The 22,081-nt window shown below is 45.9% G+C and overlaps 1 protein-coding gene across 2 annotated transcripts; it reads left to right on the forward strand.

Moving 5' to 3' along the window:
- The first annotated feature begins 11 nt into the window (after nt 1–11).
- QRICH1 (glutamine rich 1) lies at nt 12–21,828 on the forward strand. Of its 2 annotated transcripts, XM_048957331.1 has the most exons (11): nt 12–126; nt 838–898; nt 4,341–4,670; nt 11,975–12,994; nt 15,699–15,876; nt 16,499–16,653; nt 17,439–17,553; nt 18,821–18,929; nt 19,253–19,404; nt 20,041–20,131; nt 20,903–21,828. In XM_048957331.1, the coding sequence occupies exons 3-11, from the start codon at nt 4,362–4,364 to the stop codon at nt 21,093–21,095; spliced, it is 2,322 nt and encodes a 773-aa protein (XP_048813288.1). In that variant the 5' UTR covers nt 12–126; nt 838–898; nt 4,341–4,361; the 3' UTR covers nt 21,096–21,828. The 2 variants fall into 2 exon arrangements, with proteins under 2 accessions (XP_048813288.1, XP_048813287.1); XM_048957330.1 differs by lacking the exon at nt 838–898 and having other exon boundaries at nt 24–126.
- The last annotated feature ends 253 nt before the right edge of the window (nt 21,829–22,081 follow it).

Raw genomic sequence — 22,081 nt, forward strand, 5'->3', positions numbered from 1 at the left:
GGCCGAGGTAGCGCGCTGATTGGCTGCGGGGGGTTGAATGTAAGATGGCGCCCAGGGAGCTGTGAGGGGAAAAGACTCGGGGCCGAGGCGGCGGCGGCGCGAGTCGGCGGCGGCAGCGGGGCCGGGGTGAGGCGGGGCCGGGCCGCGGCGCGGCGCAGCGGGGCCGTCGGGCCGGGGAGAGCGGGGGGGGGCGACGCGAGGCGGGAGACGGCGGGGCCGGGCGGGGCCTACCGTCGTGCGCAGGGGGGGAGGCGGCGGCGGCGGTTCCGGGGGCGGCGCGGGCCCGGCGGGGAGGGGGAAGGGAGGGGCGGCCCCGCCCGGCGGGAGCGCGCGCGGCTTCACCGTGCCCGCGCGGGGCGCGCCCCCCTCCGCGCCCCCCCTTCCCTCCGCCTCGCTCGGGCGGCGGCAGCGCGCACCGGAAGGCTGCGGCCTCCGCCTTCCCACCGAGCCCAAACGTGGCTCCTGCGGCGGGGCGGCGGCGGGGGCTGCCCGGGGCCCGCGGGGAACAAAGGAGGGCCCCGGCGCCCCGCCGCAGGTGGAGGGAGGCCGGGCCGGGCCGGCGGTGGGGCCGGGCGCGGTGACGGGGCGGTTTGTGCCGGGGGACCTCTGGGCTCCGTCAGCGCTGTTGCCGCTGCTGCCTTGTGCTGCTGCCTTGTTCTCAGCTCTGCCTTCCCACCGTGACGGGTGCGGAGGGAGGGGTCCCATCGCCGCCTTCCCCGGAGCCCGGCGATCTCTTCCCGTTCATATTGAGGCAAAGCCTATTGAACGTAAAATGGTTTTAATAAAGAAAAAAAGGAACCGGGGATGGAAAGGGCTTCTTTGTTCTGTCTTCTCCAGAACGTTACAAGTCTAAGAGCTCAGGACAAGAGCAGCAGAAATACATGCACCATGGTGACTGGTGAGTCCGGATCGTCCACATGCTGCGAGTCGTGTGTGTGTTCTCAGTAACCTCGGGCTGAGTTTACGAACTAACTGTGTGTGCTTGAGGTCCTCAGAGGGTTTTGTGCCCTCATTTCCTGGAAGACGGGGTCGTACTGAGCAGGGAGGGCTTACATCCACTTAGCGAAGGAAGCGTTCTGCCTGGGTGCTCTTTTGGCTTAAAAATGTGCTGCTGAGGCCTAAGAAGGAGTTTGCTGTTTCTAACATGTGTCTAATGGTTCAAGGGATCATATCTTGGTGAAAGTGGCAGCTGCAGCAGTGAGCTGTGTGCTGCAGAACCTCGGCCTGTTGAATGCACTGAAAGGTTTCTCTCTGTTCAGAAACGTGGGTGAGTTTAGTTGTAACAGCTGTGGTTTCTGTGGTTACAGTGTTACTTTCCTGAATCTTCGCCTAACTCTGGTACCTGTGCTGCTGTGTGTAGCTGTGAAGCACAGCCTGAGCCGTTCAGTGCTCTTAAATATATTTAACCAAGCAGCCTTCAGGTAGATGGGAACGATCTGATTCTGAGAGATCCCAAGCTGTTGTGTTACCTGTGGTGCCTTCGGCTCTTTTCTTTTGGCTGGAGTTTAAAGGAAGGTCCTGTTGTTGTCTGGGAGAAGGAACGATGCTCTCAGTACCATGTGGCACAGCGGGGTTCTGCTCCATGCTTGGGACTTCACATGTTGCAGGGGCTCACAGAAGCAGCTTGGTGCTTTATGTGTTAGTGACTCTTGCTGTAGTAATTTTATGCCAATAACTACAAGGGTTTTTCTGTGCTAGGTGAGATGTTCCTTGTGGCAGGGGAAGATTCACAAGACCAGAATGGTAGGCTGACTGTGGTGCTGATTAGGATGGAGCAGCTGAGCAGGGTCAAGAATCTGTATGTAAGAAATTCATGTTATTTGTTCTGCTTTCTGGTGGTCAGAAGAGGTAATGGTGATTTGGTGGTGGATCTCCTGCTGATCTTTGAGCCTGTTGCTTCTGTAACTGGGTTTCTGTAGCTTCTGGCCTCTGCTGTGGAGGAGCATGATGTGTGTATGAGCAGCTCTTAGGAGAAGGGTTGGAGTTCCAAAAGCAATGTATGAGCCCTAATGGGGTGCAGTTCCATGACGTAACTTTATCTGTTTGGGGTAATGGATAACTACTGACATCCCTCGACAAAATTAACAGAAAGTAAATAATGTAAGACACAATTGATTCCCTGAGCCCTTTCAGCATAACAAGTGCCAGTGCAGCAGTAAGGAAGGTCTTTGCCAGGGGCTGAGCCGTCCCAGCTCTGCGACAGCTGGCTGTCACATCAACAGCACTAAAGTCAAAGAGCAGCTGTTAGTGTTTGCTGCTGGGCTCCTGGCGTGGCATCCTTGAGGCTTCCTTCCCAGAAGTCTCCCCTCTGCAGGCTGTGTCTGCTAATGCACCTCCAGGTGGCTGTGCACTGTGATTGTGCTGATCTAAAAGCTTCACCATGGTACTTAAGTAGAAAATGTGCAAGTTCTAAATAGAAACTTGAGACAAGCATCTACCAGAGCTTCTTACAGTTAGGTGCAAGATGAGTTGTGTGTTGAGTGTAGGTCCTGTCCAAGTCCCTGAAGATGCATTAGTAACTTTAATCTCCCATTGGTGTCACCTTGGACATTCAGGTGTCCAATGACTGCGATAGGGTTGATGGGGGGGGAAAAAAAGGAGCAAAGTATCAGCTGAGCCTCTTCAGTGGGAAAAGCTGAGCATCAAGCTTAGATGTGTGCTTAGCTTTTCCTTGAGTGGCTCCTGGAGGAAACCTTGCTGAGTCAGCAACTGAGTGAGTAGTTTTATTGGCTCTGTCATGCAGACCTGAGAACTTGTCAGAGCAGAGTCACTGACAGGTAGGAGAACTGTCTCTCTGTCCAGCTCTGCGCTCTGTGGGAGCTTCTGTTTGCTGATTTCTACAGAATTGTTGTATTTAGCAAGTGGGCACTGTTCTGCTTTGTATTGCTGAAGACTGATGCGTGTTTTAAGTAGTAATTCCAGAAACTGTACATTCAGCAAGTTGCCTCGTGTTCCCTTACCTGTGATGTTCGTTCTTGCTCACGTGGGCCTGGTCAAACGTGCTAGCTGTGAACCTCCTCCATGTAAACAACCCTGTGTGCTTAGAGCGCTGTCACGTAACGGTGAAGAGCGGTTAGAGATCACCGTAGGGCTTGCTGGTATTGGTGGGAGCTGGGCTTGGACTTGGCAATGCGGTTACGCCACTGACAGCCTTGAACTTGCTCCCATCTTCACACGGTTGTTGTGGTCTTCTGTTCACTCAGAAGCCTCTGTCCTGGTTCTGCTTGGTTAAAGCACTGTGAAATGTTGCAGAGCTCTGCTTTTTGTTCTTCTGTTAAGGACTGCAGTCAGTATGTGCATACAGTGATGTTGTCCCTTTTTCTACTTCTCCACCAGTAATCCCAGATCTCCTCTTCTAGTCTGAATGCTGTGCTGTTTCATGTCTTTTCGCAGCCATCTCAGCAGCTGGTGGTGTTAGAGCTCAGATCTATTTACCCTTTATTGGGACTAATGAGTACCTTAGAAACAAGCAGTATGCTCGCTGCTGAAACAATTTGTGGGCTCAAACAAGTTAAGTCAATAAGAGAAGAACGCTGCCAATGTGTATCCTAGAGCTTTCTAATGTTCTCAGGTGTAGTCATCTTTTGTTTTTTTTCCTCCTTGCGCTCGCTTTCCCAAATCATCTGACTGCTTCTGTCTCTCTTCTGTCTTCACACATTTCTCGTTAACCTCTTCCTGTATTGAAAAGATATCAGGAACCAGTGCTGCTGTTGGCTGCTTAATTTCCAGAGCCCTGCTTCTCTGTGTTGTAGTTCTGTTTGAGGAATCTCCTGATTCCAACGCTCTCCTTTCACTTGCTGTGTTCAAATCGATAGGGCTGTGCTAGTCCTAATAGCAGAGGGATGAATGCTGCGTCTGCTGCTCTTCTGTTCTGCTTCCTGGAGTAGAGCTGCATGGCCTGACAGAGCACACTGCTCAGTTCTCCCACCTCCATGCCTGTGAAGCAGGGCCATGTGTATTGATTTCTGAGCTTCTCTTGCTAGCGTTGCATGCTGCAAAAGAATGAGATCTGTGATTTGATTTATTCTGTGATGAGATTTGCTTGGTGTGGGTGAAGTATAATTCTGGAAGGTGTTACATGGCAGTGAGCTCTTTGAAATAGGTGTCATGGTTGTACCTGGTGTCGTTCAGACTGCCCTGAATTGCTGAGGGTTAGTTTGAAAGGAGTGTAGCACTGCAAGGTGCCTCAAAGCTGAAGCATCTGTCTCAGGGCATCTGGCCCTGCATGTTTGCTCGATTTCACATGGTGCTCAGTATGAGAAACTAATTACTGGAGTTGGGAATATCCTTGCACCAGAGGAGCACTGTAGTTAAGAGTTTTCACTTTCTCTTTCCTTAAGGAACCCTCAGGACCTTACAATATGAATAATTCTCTGGAGAACACCATTTCCTTTGAAGAATACATCCGTGTGAAGGCACGAACGATCCCCCAGCACAGGATGAAGGAGTTCCTGGACTCCCTGGCTTCCAAGGGGCCAGAAGCTCTGCAGGAGTTTCAGCAGACGGCCACCACCACGATGGTGTACCAGCAGGGTGGCAACTGCATTTACACGGACAGCACAGAGGTGGCCGGGTCTTTGCTTGAACTTGCTTGCCCTGTGACAACCAGTGTCCAGCAACAAACTCAGCAAGAGCAGCAGATACAGGTTCAGCAACCCCAGCAAGTCCAGGTAAGCATCTGAAATCATCTTTGAAGGTACATATGACTTGTTAACCCACAGAATAGTGTTCAGAGCCAGCTACTGGCTAACCTGAAACCAGAGGCAAACGTTAAAGAAGCAGGGCCAATCAACTTCATATAGAACAGCATTTCCCTCTTGTTTAAGGAATTTGGTAGTAAATTTGTCTTGCTCTGCCTCCATTGAGCCCTGCTGTAGGAGGAGTAACATACATAGCAATGTAGTGGTGTAACCTATTTGAGAAATGGTTGACAGTTTTGGCATGTACACAGCTCCCTGAAGCCTTGCACTCTGTGAGGCAGCTATAAATACCCTTCCTCCTCTGCTGGTCTTGCTTTTTCTCGTTGTTTAGAGTGGCAGTGGGATCTAACTCCTGTTGCTTTAATTTTATTTTTTTTTAAAGGAAATCAGTACTCTTCAAATTTTACTTGAACTAAAGTTCTAGAAGTTTTAGTTCTTGAACTGGCTTTTAAAGCTGGAGAGAAATGCACAGAAGTTGACGTAAGTTGTAAACCAGGGTAAGATGCTTTTCATGACAAGGTGTTCTGAGAGGTGCCCGTGTGCCGAGGAAGCTGGCTCCTTTGCACAGTGGTAGGAGTCTTCTGCAGCTCTTTTAACAGATATTAAAATAATTTGTATTAAGTATTAAATGAGAAAAATCCAGCATCAAGAAAAAATATGTAACTTTGAGGACCACCAACTGCCTCGGTCCTCAGACACTTCTTACAGAGCTCATATGGCAGGGTGTTACCAAGGTTCTCTTACAGTGCATCTCCCAGCAGCTGAACTCTGGCTGTGGCTGTGATCTTGATATGCTTCAGATGGAAAAGTTGCTTCTTTTGCTACAGATGAGGTAGCATTGCTGCAGTGCAGACTTGTGCCAACATCTCACTTGTGTGCTCTTATCCTATAGTAAAGACAAACTTTCCTCTTTCGTTGGGTAACTTGTCTCCAATCCCTCTTCCTACTGAGTAACTGAATGTTCAGCTAGGACTGCTGTAACCTGTTGCCCCACAGTAACCTGTGACACGAGGCTTTTGAAGAATAAAAGCCTCTATTCTCACAGAGAGATGCATTAGATCTCTGCATGAGTCTATTAGAAGTGGTCAGGGGTGGCTTTGGTTCTGCCAGCTAGCACGTTCTGGGAGAGAAGTTTTGCTTTTCAGTTCAGCAGAAGAACTATTAGAAGGATTAGGGCTTTTTCAGTGCCTCAGCCTTGAAGATGTTAAAGGCCCTGTACCAATCTTAAAACCGACCAGGACTACGTATGTATGCGTGTGCTTCTGACTGCTGCCTCCCTTTGGAACTCCTCAAAGTTCAGGCTTGACCCTTGCAAGCCTCCTAGTAACAGAGACAGGGAGGGAGGTCAAATATCATACACTCCAGAGAAAAATAAGCTCCTGACCTTCTTGAAAATAACCATTGAGTTGCTGCCAGAGTTATGTTCCTATTTTGTAAACTAAATGGCTTGCATATTATGGAGAATGAAAAAAATCTGACAAAAGTCGAGCTCTCAAAAAGCTTTCCTAAAAAGCATTGTGTACTCTTCTCCTTTGTTTTTGATGCAACTCTGCTTTAGAATACCTGCTTTCACATCTGTCAGTACACACAGCAGTGCTTGTATTGCCTCCTGTGTGGCTCTCTTCAGCCTGTTACCACCTCCCAGCACAGTTTGGTGGCACATCTTGTACCTGATGTGGCTGCAGCTTTTGTGCACCAGCAGTGCCACTGATTTGTCCATATTTGAGCATCTGGCTCAGAACTGTCTTTGAATTACCCTTATTTTTTTTCTCAGAAATTAGGTGGAGGAATGTCTTTACCCATCTGTGAGAGTTCTTCAGTGTTCTTTCAAGATTTCTTGTCAAGATGCAGTTAAGGTTAAACCTGTGATGTAGTCTGCAGACATTTCATGACTGTCTTTGTGGCAGCACTGGCAAAGCCTGGTGGCTTCGTGTCAACAAACCCCCAGATTGTGCTGGGGCTCAGTGTTCCACCAGAGCAGTGTCTGATTCCTCTGCCTCATTTTGCTGTTCTACAGTAATTTTTGGTCATCCTCTGAGATTTTAATCAAACTTAAATCATCCCAGTTCTTGACTCGATAATCCTTCTAATTCTCGCTAATCCAATTGCAAGTCAGTGAAGACCCTCTGAATGGCTGCACTTCTATCTGGCAGTGCAGCAGCGTTGCTGAAGGTGACTAATAATATCACAGGTCAGATGACCTGATGGCTGCAAGTGCTGATGGCAGCCCTATGATCATAAAGATAGGCAGTGCTCAGGTTTCATCCTCTGTCTTCATTGCTGAAGACAAAGACAGTGCGTGACTGCTGCTGCTTTTATTTGTTCTGGCAAAGCATGCTTCCTGTTTTGAAGGAAAAGTTGCCACCTTAGGGTTTTCTTGCCTAAAAGATTCAACAAACTGTTGCCTAACGCTTATTTCAAAGTAGATGCAACTGTTCAGTTAGGTTATGTAGTAGTTGGTGCTCCAGTGCAAGTGTCCTGGAGCTCCTTCCATGCTCAGTGTCACAGCGATGACGTTATATCTTAATAAGGTTTAGCATGTCAAGCTGTCAGATCATGTGCAGTGTTGGGCTGGCTGAGAAAGGCTGTGTTTTGCTCCAGTCAAGTAAGAGTTTTATCAACTTGGTCTCTGAGATTCTGCTAGCTGGTTTTGGCCATTGAGGGCACAGAACTGATGACACCAGCAAGAAGAGGTGTTAACACTGACTTCCTTAGTGAACACTACTTGTGCAGTAGTGAAACCCTTCCTCCTTTCATTTCTCATATTCACCTGCAAGATGTAGCTGGAAGGATATCAGTGAAGAGTCAGTATCTGTGCAGGGAAGTTCATCTGTTCTCACCTTTCTTAGGACAGTCTGATGGCAAGGTTGTAGGAGCTCCTTGGGCTGGGGATGAGGTGAAGATGGTACAGGTGAGCTAGATTGCTGAACTATATAGGGAATGGTTAAATGACTGCATAAACTGTGAAGGCTTCTGTCCTTCTAATTCCCCAGTTCCTTGGGAACGTGAAATGTGTTCACTTCTTACTGCTTAGGCTTCCTCTGATCTGTTCTCTGACTTCAGACCAGTGTAGGTGTTGTTTGTAACATAAAGCAGGAAAAGGTGAGCTTCAGTAGCTCAGAAGATCTTATCCTTGGCTCTGCAGGGAATGGACCTTTCCTTCACTTCAGATGGAGATGGCTGTCCCCTTGTCTCTGTCTTGGTTCTGGGTTCAGCCTGTTCTTCTAACATGAGCTAGAGCTCCTGTTTGCTTATCATTGAAAAACATTCTAATAAGAGATATCAGTGTAGCAGCTAGTATTAATTAACATTTGCTAGGGTGGACTGTGCCACTTCAAAGAACGGCTGTAATAGAGAGTGGTGTTTTAAAGATGGCTCCTTCTTGTATTTGGAAGTAGGCACCTCTGCAGGAAAGGGAAGCTGTTTGTTTTCTTTGCTTCGTGTGTTCTGATTTAGATCTAAATCCTGCCTCAGAGTGCAGCTTGACAACATAATCTTGATATGGTAACTGTTGAAACATGCAAAATACCTCTGTGGTCTGTGGCATTGTCTCAGTGATGATGAATGAGCAGAGGAAAAAACCTGGACTGAGTGTCTGGTAGTCATTCTGAAAAGTTGACTTGTATGTTCCCTGTAGACGTTGTTTACTTTGATAGGTAGCAAAGGACTTCCTGTAAGGCAGTTGAATAACAAGTTCACCACTTCCTGCTACTTCAGTGATCAGCCTTTTCACCTGTTTTGTACTTGTCTGTATGCTGTAGGTACCTTCTGACCTAATGTTAAAGGAGCCCTTCATTACCGAGTTGGTTCTAAGTGCTGGAGTCACTGGTTTTGAGGGAAGTGCATTTTAAGCCTTAAATGGGGCTAAGAATAGTTAGGAAACTGCAATTCTGCTTGTCAGTGTTTTTGACCAGGTGGTCTATTTCCATTAGTTTGCTCAGGTGTGGAAGTTAGGGTGCACCTGCATTGCTCTTGCTGGGTTTTGGAGTATACTTCTGCAGCGTGTTTGCTGCTTGTCCCCTCTCGCCTGTCCTGGGCTTTGAGCCTCATTTTTGGAATCACCTTCAGATGAAACTAAGGCGTAAGCTGTAGTCTTGTTTTGGCTCAGTGTTACTGAGTGGCTACTGATCTTGTCTTTGTACGTGCTCAGTACTGACAAAATGTGTGTGCCTTTTTTATTTGTCCTTAAAATGGCACAAGGTTCCCCCTTCACGGGATTTAAGCTTGGTTTTACCCTGCTATTACAAGACAGGGCAGGCATCTAATGCTTTTGCTTCTCTAGTCTGTGAGTATTTGGCCCAACTTCTAGCTATTTTATGGTAAAAATGCATTTCTCTCTAATTGCAGCCTGCTGGGAAGTGATTATTTTCATGCTGTTGCATCCAAACTTATGACAATATGCAGCCTTCTGGTATTGTGACTTGGTGTGTTATTCTATTGCACCAGTGCAATCCAGGCATTCCCAGCATAACATTCTTCCTTCACCTTGGTGCGGCACATTGCTGTCTGTGTTGGTCTTTGCACGTTTAAAACACTTCTTTCTGTACAGAGTATTTTAGAAAGTCAACCACTGATGCTGTTTAATTCTTTATCCTTTTGTCTCAAACGAGTTAAGTCTTTAATTCTGAAGTGTAGGCTTGTAGCACTCCTGGGTGCAAGCTACTTGAAAATGGAGAGGGAGTTGCTGCAAAATATGGTTGATAAAAATAGATATGTAGTTCACAAGGGATGTGTAATGTGTAGTAGGTAGGGCTTCAATATTCCTTTAAATAGGAGCAACCTCTACTCAGGAATGTGATGTCAACAGTTGGTGGTATGAAGAACTTGCAGTGGTTCTGGAGTCTGACTTTTGCAACATATTTGGGTCTGGGCTTATTCTCTAGATGTTTAAAAATAATAATAATAAAAAAAAAAAACCATAAAACTCACCTCTGAAAGGGAAGCTGCCCATGGCTTTTAGAGATGTGAGCTTAGGCTGTAAAAGCAGAGAGAGGGAAGTACTGATCTTAGGCTGTGCCTCTTGGTTAAACCCATTTCACAGCCTAACTGCACTTAACACTGTGAAATTGTCTCCTTGCAGGAGTAAGCTTTCAAGTCTTTCCACTAGTAACAGAAATGCTGATTTCATACATACAAAGAGAAGAGGGTGACAAACTCTAATGTAAAATTGTGTATATAGTGAAGGTGGGGGAACTTGTGGGGTATTCTCAGTCAACGTGTGCATGTTCTTAAAATGCACTGCAGAAGTACAGCATCAATGACACACTTCTTCCAGACATGATTCTAAATGCCAGGAGACAAAGCGAGTGTTTCTCACATTAAACTGAAAATCTATGGTGTGATAATGCATTTTAGATTGACCCATCTTGTGCCTCTTCTTACAGGTAGTGTTTTGAACAAGGGCTTGTATTGGTATTAAAGACTACATTAATGATTACTATTAGTAGTGATTAGTGTTATTTTGGGGAATAATTGCCTTAGAGGTATAATTGCAGTCGACTTTCTCAAACTGAAGTCAGGATAGGGACCTGTGCTTGGGCCTGCTTGCTGGCCACTGCTGGTAGTGTGGGGCAGCATGGTCTGAGTATCAGGTGGAACTGAAGAGCTGTCCTGTAGGTGACTTCATCTTTTTCAATTAACTCCTGAGCAAATCACTTGCTGATGCAGTTTCTTAAGCTGCCATGCTGGTGCAAGGTCGTATGTGTCTTGTTACCTTGCAGGAAATTATATAAAGTCCACATCGTTTGGATCACAGTATACTGCATACAGCTGTCAGCAGGAGCCTCTAAAATTCACTGTTCTTCCCAGGAACAGAATGAGTTGCTAACAGGAGGTGGCTTAAACAATTGGTTTGCAGATGGTGTATTTTGAAACCCCATTACTACTTAGCAATTCTTAATTGGCTGCAAATGAGTCCTTAGTGTTGGGGTTGTTGTGTTGTTTGTTTTTTTTTTTAAGACATTTAGAGGTGACTGTAGGAAGTGGGGTGGAGATTTTGTGTAACTGCAGCATAAACCTGAGTGTAGAGTCTGTTTGGATGTTACATTTACTTGTCTGGCGTTGATAAGTGAGACGGAAAAGGCTGAGGGAATGTGAGCAGGGAGACACAGTTTTATGGCTAAATAAATCAGTGCTGGGTTCAAACATTACGTGGCTCTTGTAGGTGCCGCTAAAGCTCTTGTATTTGCAAGGAAAAGCTGAGTGATTAATGCCCCCTTCAAGATCAAGCTTTAAGGAAGCCTGGAGAAGCTGGTGATGGTGGAAGGCTGGGATGCTACTTCTGAGAACAGGGCAAATGCAGCAAATTGTTTGGGGAGGAGAGCAGACATCTCTTAGTGTCCTGGGAGTGAGGGCATCAGCTGGGCTGGGCATTTATTTCCCTTGGAGTTCAAACAATTTGTTTTAGTTTAAGTACTAATTTTGTCCATGGTGTTCAGCATTGAGTTAAATGCATGAGATAGAAAATACGGCTGAATGGCTTGGGCAATAAATGGAATTAAATGGAATAAGTAAATAATAAAAAGCTAACTGGTTTTAATTATCCTTGCCAAATAAATACTTGTAACGTTGAGAAGAGCAAATGCTGTAGTGGTGTCCTTTAGCTCAAGACACAGATTTAGCTGAAAATTGCACCGTTTCCTGTGTTAACACCTGGTTATGTAGTGCTACAATTAACAGTTGGTTTCAAAGTAATAATTCTCTGCCCTGTTTGGAAGGAGCCAAGTGCTGTTTTCAGCTTCCCCTCATTTCCTGCTGCCTGTCCCAGGCTCCTGCAGCCATTTAGGGGCTGGCAGTGGGATCAGTAAAATTGGTCTTTAGGGCATAGTAAGAATGAGGCAAAAACCTGTGCATCTTGTGGTAAGATGCGCAAATTACAATTCTGATGTTGAGTTTGACCTAAAAATCTCTCTAGCCTGTGCTGAAATAACACTTTGCAATGGAAGTAGCTCTGAAGACCAAAGTGCTGCAATCTGTTGGCTTGAGCCAGCAGCACTTTGAGGATGGAGATGCAGCTCACGTGTTGTTCTGTCTGCTCACGCAATGCCATGTAAGCACAGCACCTGCCCTGCTTCTGTCAGCCAGGCACTTCTGCAGTAGCTCTGGTTTAATTTTCCTGAGATCTTTAGTAGCAGTTCATAACTCCGTGTATTAAAACTGAATGTAAAAGACGTGGAGCGCAGCCAGACCTGCAGTGACGCGCCGTCTCTGCCGGCGGCCCTGCTGCTGGCTGCTGCTGCTCAGCATCACTAACGGCCCACTTGGTGTCCTTGCAGGTTCAGGTCCAGGTCCAGCAGTCACCGCAGCAGGTCTCCGCCCAGCAGCTCTCTCCGCAGCTCACTGTCCATCAAGCTTCCGAGCAGCCCATACAGGTCCAGGTGCAGATCCAAGGCCAGGGGCAGCAGCAGGCGTCCCAGACAATACAGAGTCAGTGTCTTCAGAGCCCCAGCCCGTCTCAGCTGCAGGCAGCTCAAATCCAAGTGCAGCACGTGCAGACCGCCCAGCAGATCCAGGCCGCGGAGATACAGGAGGAGCACATACAGCACCAGCAGATCCAGGCACAGCTTGTGGCAGGACAGGCCATTACTGGTGGTCAGCAGATCCAGATCCAGACAGTGGGGGCGTTGTCACCTCCACCTTCTCAGCAAGGCTCCCCACGAGAGGGAGAGAGGAGGATCAGCACCGCCAGCGTCCTTCAGCCCGTGAAGAAACGCAAGGTGGATATGCCTATTACTGTGTCGTATGCTATTTCAGGGCAGCCAGTTGCCACAGTGTTGGCCATTCCTCAGGGCCAGCAGCAAAGTTATGTCTCTCTAAGGCCAGACTTGCTAACAGTGGACAGTGCCCACCTGTACAGTGCCACTGGGACCATTACTAGCCCCACGGGAGAGACTTGGACCATCCCTGTTTACTCTGCTCAGCCACGTGGTGACCTTCAGCAGCAAAACATAACCCACATCGCCATCCCTCAGGAGGCCTACAATGCTGTCCATGTCAGTGGCTCCCCAACGACACTGACCACAGTGAAGCTGGAAGATGACAAGGATAAGATGGTGGGAAGTACTTCAGTAGTGAAGAACTCTCATGAGGAAGTGGTGCAGACTCTTGCTAATTCACTCTTTCCAGCGCAGTTTATGAATGGCAACATCCACATTCCAGTGGCAGTGCAGGCTGTGGCCGGGACGTACCAGAACACAGCACAGACAGTGCACATATGGGACCCGCAGCAGCAACAGCAGCAGCCCACACCCCAAGAGCAGGGGCAGCAGCAGCAGCAACTACAAGTCACTTGCTCAGTAAGTTTAACTTGCTTGGGTCTTGATCCTCAATTAACAGCTTGCAAATGTTCTGGGGAGAGGGAATGTGAGCAGACAGCTTGTATCAAGGAAGCAGAGTTGCCTCTCTTCCTCTGGTCTGGGTGTGACATACAGCATTTGTCTCCTGATGTAGGACTGCCACATGTTAATAATGGTACATAGAGTACAGAATTTCCCAAAAGAAAGTTCTGCATTAATCTCTGTAACAGAAATGAATAAATAAGTGCATATTGCTGGCTTCCCCATAGCAGTTATTACAGGATCTGTAGTCTTTTCCTGAACAGTTCAAAGAAAAGACTGGGACAACAACAACAACGAAGTCAGCCCCAGCAATGCTCTAGTGGCCTAGTGGTGGCTCCTTTGCATTGTGTAGCATTTGGAGTTCCAGCAGATCCAGTGTCCAGGTAAAATGTCAAAATCTGGCCAGTTGTCAGAGCAGACTTTGTGGATCAGGTGTGCCCATCTGTAGCACCAACCTATTTCCAGTAAATGCCTGGTGTGCAAGAACACCACGGTGACCAATGGCAAGTAACTATCTCTTTGTCCTGACAAACATAGCAGCCAAATTGCTGATCTTTTTTAAAAGGGTTTTAATTGGGTTTTAGAGCTTAAATGAATAGGGCAATTAATGACCTGTCTTACATCTGCAAATGAATGTAGTTTTGTGGTTTTGTTTTTGTTTTTGTTTTTTTTTTTTAATCAGAATGCATAGAGATTGATCTGTGTCAGAGCCCGTTCTTGCTGAATGGAATGAGAGCAAAAATACCCACGTCTGCTAGCACAAGTGTTGTTACAAATTCCTTCCAGTTTATAAATAACACTTTTGGCTTTATAAAGACACATGTGCCCTCTACTTCATCAGTAAGCAGTGGGACAAGGAGGATTGCTTTTTGGTTGTCATATCTGTGCTTCTGAATCGAGTCATAACCCTGGTGGGCTGCAGCACGTCTTCAATGAAAAGGGTTCCCTACATCTGGATGAAGTGTCAGTTGCTGGGTGCACTCTTCTATAAGCTCTACTTTAACCTACAGCCTGTAGGTCATGTAATACATCCCATTGTTTTCTTTTGTTGTTGTCTGTTTGTTATGTTGATTTTTAAAGAGCTTTCAGTATCTTACTTTTTCCCCTGTATTGGTATATTAGAGATAACTTTATTCCTTCCAATTACTCAAAATAAGATGACTGAACTTCTTGCCTTTCTGCTGAACAGTTTTTTTCTTGGGGTGTGGGAGGGAGGGCTTATTTCAAGGGTCTTTTGAGAGTACATTCACAGAATCCTCTCCAAAGTATAAACTCCATAATGTCTCTAATGATTTCTTGTAAAGCTTCTACCAATGCCTTGTATTCCTGTATGTAGTGGTCCACAGTACTTGCATATCAAGACAGTATTCCTATTAAAAGTCTTTGGAGCTCTGGGTACTGCATAACCCCCTAAACATGGAGGCAGTCCTGGAAGGTATGTGCTGTTCCTCTGGGAAGGATGATAAAGCTGCTGTAGATGAGCATCTCACTTTTGGGTGTTGTCTGTCTCACAGCTGTGAGACTGTGGTACTCCCTGTCAGTCTCAACTTAGCTGGGGCAAGCCACAGCTATTTTGTTCTGTTTTTGAAAGAATGTCATTTAAAAAGCAACTTCCAGTGACTCTGGCCTGTGTGTTGCCTTCACACCAGATGAGACAGCTGTGAGGTCAGGGCAGCAGATCCCCCCATCTGGCTGGGGCTGGCAGAGGTGGCTGCCTCTGAGGGCTCTCTGTTGCTGATGGGGCAGCACCCTGGGGGGGGAGTGGGGGCAAAATCCTGGCTCCTAAGGAGATGGGAGTGTCAGTTCTCACCCTTGGGCTCCTGTTCTCTTTACAACAGAGGTTTGATTGACAGCTTCAACTTTATTGCCATCTGCCTCCATAAAAGCTGAGGCCTTTCAGTGATAGTCTCCCTCTGCAGCTGTGGTGATGGAGGGGCTGATACAGAAACAGTTGTGAGCTGATGCAAAAACAAACAAAGCAGCAACAGAAGCACAACAAATCAGAGGTAGACAGTCTGAGAGCTCCAGTCTGAGGCTCTTGCAGGCATCGCCTGTCTTGTGGTGGTGGCTTTATTTTTTTGGTGTTTTGTTTTTGGTTACATTAAATTACAGGTATTGCTGACATCTACAGTGTTTTCATCATGGACTCTAATAGTGCTGGAGCAATTGGGCATGTCTTGCTGTAGTGAGGTGGTGGTCTTTTGTGGTGGCTCAGTGTGGCAAGTTGAGTAAAGTCGAGAAAATCAGTAGTTCATTTTGCTGTTGGAGAAGAGGCCAGAAGTCAGTTTTTGAGGGGATTTCAGCTGTGTGAAGTTTCTTGTCAGTGATCTAGCTTCTTTGTGACGCTGCCACAAGAACTGCTCATGGCTGCTAGGTCTCCTATGATGTTCTGCAGGACTTTTGAATGCATCAATCAGCAAGTAGTGTGGATTTGCTGAAGGGATTTTAGATATGTCCATTAAAAAAACAAACAAACTTGGAGAGGCAAATGTTCTTTCATGAGCAGTAAGTTAGACAGCAAAGATTACGTGCCTTGGACTAAACCAGAGTGGGTGTTGCAAAAGACTGATGTCCTGGGGCTAGAGGTGGCACTGCAGTTAATTGTTTTGTGTGTGACTATTGTATTTAAAAGTATCTACAACTGAAATATTTTCTTTCATAGGCTCAAACTGTTCAGGTTGCTGAAGTAGAACAGCAGCAGCAGCCACAGACTTCACCTGAACTTCTACTTCCAAACTCTCTGAAGCCAGAAGAAGGGCTTGAAGTGTGGAAAAGCTGGGCACAGACCAAGAATGCAGAGCTGGAGAAAGAAGCCCAAAATAGGCTAGCACCTATTGGAAGTATGTGTCGTGACAAGAGCTTTCTTTTCTTTCGGTCATTGCCTAATCTCTACTTGAAATAGGAACCGTTTGCCATTCCTCTTGGAAAGCACCTTTTTGTCAGTGCTTATTTTTAAGTTTAAACAATTATTTACTTAGCGCAGTGCTAATTACTGCATGATCCAAATGCCGAAGGACGTGTTCCAAGGGAAATATTACAGGTCTGTGCTGAGCTGACTTGAGCAGCTAGTCTAGTGGCTGTAGAAAAGGATGTTGTATGACTGTGATGTGTGGCCGAACAAAATGGCTGCGTGTGCCAGCCAGTCTGGTGGAGCAGTCGTGGAGCTGCTGTTTTCCTGTTGCTGCAGGGCAGCGTTTCATTGTACATGGTAAAAGAAGGCAGTCATCATGCAGTTGGCAGGGCACAGTTTTCCTCTTGGATTCCTGCCCACTTATCTTTTTGGTAGATCTGACAGCTTAGAGTCTTGATTTATTTTGGTTTTCTTTATTGTACTGGGAGAATGTGGTACTACTAGGACTGCCAGATAGACAGCAGAGCTGGAGATGTGGGAAATCATTCCTGAAAGGTCAGAAATAATATGGCTTTATGACTTCAATAATACGGCTTTGTTTTGTTTTCCAGGACGTCAGCTGCTGAGGTTCCAGGAAGATCTCATATCTTCAGCTGTGGCTGAGCTGAATTATGGTCTATGTTTAATGACACGAGAAGCGCGGAATGGTGATGGGGAACCGTATGATCCAGATGTGCTCTACTATATCTTCCTGTGTATTCAGAAGGTAGGGGGAGGACGGTTCTGTGTGCAGCAGAGCTGTGTGTGTTTTCAGAATATATAGGGAGGATTCTCCTTTATAGAAAGGGAGACTTGCTTCTAATGAGCTTCCCAAAGATTTCATAGGAAAAAAGTCTTTGCTTCTTCAGTGTAAGAAGGAAAAAAAGATGCACTGACTAAATGTAATTGATAAGCAGCAATGTGTTTCTTTTTTTCCCTGAAGTGATTTATGAAGAATTGTTAGTATGCATTTGGTGTCACGATGAGCGTAAGAAATCCTTTTAAGTTTGTCTTTTGGGGGGAGGGAGGAGCAGAGGGATGATGTTTGTGAGATCTATGAAGACTTGATCTAACTAAAGCTTTAGCAGGCAAAAATTTAGCTTTTTATGGTGTGGGAAGTTAAACTGGTAATGTCAGTGCGCTTCCTGGAAGAGCTGCAGGAACAGAACTAAACTGATAGGAGAACTGGCATCTCCCTCCTTACCTGAAAGAGCCCAGAGTTCACAGGACAGTCGTGTGAATTAATTTCTGATGGTCACATCTAAAAGAAGAGGTGAAATCCAACCAACTTTGCTGGCTGTCTCTCCTTCCTGTCTTTGTATTTCCCTTGATAGTAACTGAGATTATTTGTTCTCGGTGCAACGGTCCTCGCTTCCCTAGGTGGTATCTATTAGTCTTCAGTGCTATGCTGTGAAGTGTTTGAGTAACCAGGTGTGTGGGCTCTTAGGATAACATCTTGTTTGAGAGGAACGTGCTATCACTGTACTGGACTGTGTTGTGAATCTTTTGCAGTATCTCTTTGAAAATGGGCGAGTAGATGACATCTTCTCGGATCTCTACTATATTCGCTTCACTGAATGGCTGCATGAGGTTCTCAAGGATGTACAGCCTCGTGTTTCCCCGCTTGGTAAAAACTTTTAAGAACTTAAAAACTTTCTGGAGTTTGGAATGTTTAACTGAAAGCTACAGCAGGAGTGTAGTGTGAATAGAAAACCTTTCAAAAGAAATAAGTGTCTAAGACAGATCATGCTGATCAGGTAAAAGACTGTTCCATCTATAGGCTGTAGGCCCGGTTGAGGACTGCTTGCCTATTCCTTGTCACCCATCAGAAAGCAGGTAGTGGAGACTTTGTGATTTTTATGAGGTTGGCTTACTTGGAGATCCTTGATCCCAGTTGAGTTTCCTCAGCTGAAGTGCTAATGCATCTTGCTTTGTTGCTTTTTGAGATGATGCAACACTATCATGTTGCCATATAGTCAGATGGATATGGTCTTTCCATATCCAAACCCACTAAGTGTAGGGTTTGTTGGTTTTTTCTTTTTAAATAAAAGCACAGATAGAGCCTCTGCTGCTCCAATCAAAAGCAGCTCATCTCCACGCTGTGTTTAGAAGATGATGGTGATAGGGGTGAGGGGACACTTTGAGATAAGGCAGGTTTTGTGTACAAAAACTAGAATAAGCATTATGTTTTTACAGCACAGAAATGTTTTATGGTGACTTCACTGCCTTTGATCTGGTTAGAAGTCAGTGAAGAAGCTATTGCTTGTGTTCAGATAGGCAGCTGATGGTACAGGCTAGGTGGCTACGTAGCAGTGCGAGTTTTGGAATCCTTTTGTTTTCGCTCAGGCTGTTTGATCTGTGCTTTGTCATTCCACAAGCCCTGGAGTTTATAGAGCTGTCTGTTTTTCTGTGTATTTGGAGTATAGTATTTCCTCTTCTACACAAAGGGGAAAAAATCTGAGAATCAAAGGATTACTCATGTGTCCAAATACATCACTTGGCGCTGTGTACTGACTGAGGCTGTGCACAGGGCCAAGAGCTGACTTGTTACACTGGCCTGCCTGCTCTCACATATTATTGGATTAGGAGCATCTGCATTGGAGTTGGGCCATTAATTAGAAGCTGTTTAAGCACGTATTTACTTCTGTCTGACTGGAATATCTAGACATATTGCAGGAGTATATTCTCTGCAATTTGAGGTTGATGTGTATATATACAACTGTTTTCCTAACTGTGCCTATTAAAGTTATTTCTGTGTAATTAATCTTGACATCATTAAGAATGTCCTCCTTCCCTTAGAGAACACAAATCTTTGTACTTATGGGCCAGAAAATGCTGCCTTTGTTCCTGCTGGAACTGTCTCGTGGCATGATGCTGATTTTTGATTGTTACAGGTTATGTCCTCTCCAGTCATGTAACGGAAGAGATGCTGTGGGAGTGTAAGCAGCTGGGAGCTCACTCCCCTTCCACCTTGCTCACTACACTGATGTTTTTTAATACAAAGTAAGTACTTGTGCCTGCGAGACTTCTGCAGCATAAAAACTTCACTGTCAGGGTTGTTGGGAAGCTGCTGTGCTGGATGAAGGCACAGTTGTGAATTTTAAATGGTTGCAGACAGGGCCTTCCTGCTACTCCATCAGGAGAAGAAGATGCAGTGCAACAAGGAAGGAGCTAGCAGAGGGGAAACTAAACTTCTGCATGCTTTGCTGGAATAGTCTTTATCTCAGTGTTGATTTGAGCTTCGACTGGCTCATGATGAATGGAGATACCTGTGTTGCTGTAGAGGCTGTATCCTCTGAGTGTCCCGTATTCTCTTTTCTGATCAGATACTTCCTGTTGAAGACAGTAGACCAGCACATGAAGCTGGCCTTCTCCAAGGTATTGAGGCAGACCAAGAAGAACCCTTCCAATCCCAAGGATAAAAGCACGAGTATCCGCTATCTGAAGGCTCACGGTGCACACCAGACAGGCCAGAAAGGTAGTGTCTAGAATTTTCTTTGGAAACAGTTTACTTTTGGGGCTTGAAGAGACATGGCGATATCTGCAGATGGGACTGTGAGAACCCCAGGTTCTATCAATTATTATCAGCCTAAGAGAATGAAATGTGTGCTCCCTCTGACACAGATAGTACCTTTTATAATAAGTATGTTCTGGAGGCAAACCTAACCTGAGGCGGTCAGGAGCTGAGGATTACTTGCTTGTTCTGTTTTTGTGGACGAGGGGGCAACTGTTAGTGTTTAAGAGCAGGGGGAGAAACTTCTTTGGAAAGGCTTCTGTTTTTCAGAGAAAACTGTGTAGAATTACTACATGATTGTGGTCTGGCGCCTTAAAAGCGTGATCCTGGAATTTGGCTCAGACATGGTCTGTCTATCTGGTGCAGATAGGAGTGGAGAAATGGTTATGGGCTGGTGGTATTGTTCAGTATGTCTGGGTTAAAGCAAGCTCTCCATGTGATACTTTGAGTACTTGAAACCAGGCAGCTTTGTCCTGGAACAGCCCTGTCTCTGACTGCTGCCTGGTGACCAAATGCTTCAGACGCTCTGTGGCACTGCTCAGTTTGTTGTTGTGCTTCTCATGCAGAGTATCTGACTGACTTCTTGGGGTTGGTTTCTAGTTACAGATGACATGTATGCAGAGCAGACTGAGAATCCGGAGAACCCCCTGAGGTGTCCGATAAAGCTGTATGACTTCTACCTCTTCAAATGGTGAGAGCCTCCATTCCATGCCTAGCACTGCTTGTCTTCACTGACTGGGTTGCACAGCATTTTGTAGCTGGCCTAGGTTTCGGGGCAGCATTTTACTCCTGGCACAGATTCTGCATTTACATAAATTTACATAGATGGGGAAGGGTATTGATTATGGGAGGGTGGGATTTTGCTATATGGTCACCTAACTTAACATGGAACTTTTTATGGTATTTAAAGAGACAAACTGTAATTTGTGAACTGGCTGCTTTTAATCTCATACTTGCTCCAAAGGTTTGTTGCACTGGCATGAGCTCATTGTTCTGCCTGTGACTTACAAGCAAGTGAACTGGAAGCATCTGCTGCTTGAGATTAGGGCCCTATTCAGATTGGCTTCTGAACAAAAATGAGGACTAAAAATTGGAGGGAGCATCAAAGGACTCGCCTCTAAATTATTACGATTCTGATAACTAAAGTATGTGTTCCTCTTAATGATATCCTAATTTTGCTTCACTTTCATCTTTAAGGCAAGCGTTTGTTACGCTTACCAGTGGGAAATAAAAATTACTTACTGGCAGTTGCAGCCATGGCTTTTTAACCTTGGCATGGCTTAAACATTTGGGACCACCGTTGTCCCTAAGAGTAACTCCATACCTACAGAACAAGAGCCTTCGTGTCTCCTCAGCCAGATGTTCACTGTCAGGATTTGTGAGGCCTGGGATGAGGACGGGGGAGGTCTCTCCCTCCTAGCACATTCCGTTAGTCTGGTTATTTCTGATCTTCCTCATGCAGCCCCCAGAGTGTGAAAGGCCGGAATGACACGTTTTACTTGACTCCGGAGCCAGTGGTGGCCCCCAACAGCCCTATCTGGTATTCCATCCAGCCGATCAGCAGAGAGCAGATGGAGCAGATGCTCACCCGGATCCTGGTGATACGAGAGATTCAGGAAGCTATTGCCGTAGCTAATGCCAGCACCATGCACTAAGGCATCCTTCTTGGCTCAGAAGGGGTGGGGTGGGGTGACGGGGGAGGGACAAGCAAAGAATTGTACAGACTTTTACACTAAAGGAGATGCCTAAGTTTTTGGTTTTTTATTGGTGTAGCTATGAAGCCCTTTTAGGCTTCTTCTCTTTAAAAGAATCTAAAGGAAACCTACCCATTGTGTATCCTACCCAACACACCAAACTGTTGGAATCATTGGAGGCTGCATATCCCCTGCAAGCTGGGAGCTGTGGAAAGCTGCTGGTTGACTCTGATTTTTTTTATGATGTAGAAAATATGAACTACAGGATTGGCCTGGATGACTGGGGCCTCTGTCTCCTTGGAGCACGTGCAGCCTAGAGGGCACAGAATGATGGATGGACCTGCTCAGCCAGTGGAAGAGAGGCAGGCATCTTCTTTTCTTGTGCTTGGACATTAATTTGCTGTTATCTTGGAAGGAAGAGGAGAGAGTGAACTACAATTGTCATTTATACAAAGAAAAAAAAAACAATGATTTCTATTCAGACCTTTAAGTGACATTTTTAGATGTTAAAAGTACAAACTTTACCACACTCTTCTTTTTTGGCCTAATACTGAGGCCTTAAACCTTGAGGCTCCTGTGCCTGATGGAATTCTTGTAACATACACTTGTGTATCATATAAAGATACCACCCTGTTTCTCTTATGTATTCTTACTCTAGTTGTTTATTAAGAATGATGAGCACGTCTTTTCAACATGCCATTGAACAATGTGTCTTTATTTGGGGAAGAGTGAGCTGTGAGGGTGGGGGGGTCGTTAAACAAAGATCAGTATGCAAACTGGTTGTTTTCATCCCTGTTTGTGCTTTCCAGCTTGAGTCTGCTGGACTTCTTTCACCCTGACAAATGAGGAAGGTAGAAGGGGATTACATTCTGTTAAAGAACCTGGCTATCTGCTTGCTGATGGAAGCTTGGTGTCAGGCTAGGAACGTGGATCTGTGAGACCAGATC

Source organism: Lagopus muta, chromosome 11, assembly GCF_023343835.1.
Source record: "Lagopus muta isolate bLagMut1 chromosome 11, bLagMut1 primary, whole genome shotgun sequence".
Lineage (NCBI taxonomy): Eukaryota > Metazoa > Chordata > Aves > Galliformes > Phasianidae > Lagopus > Lagopus muta.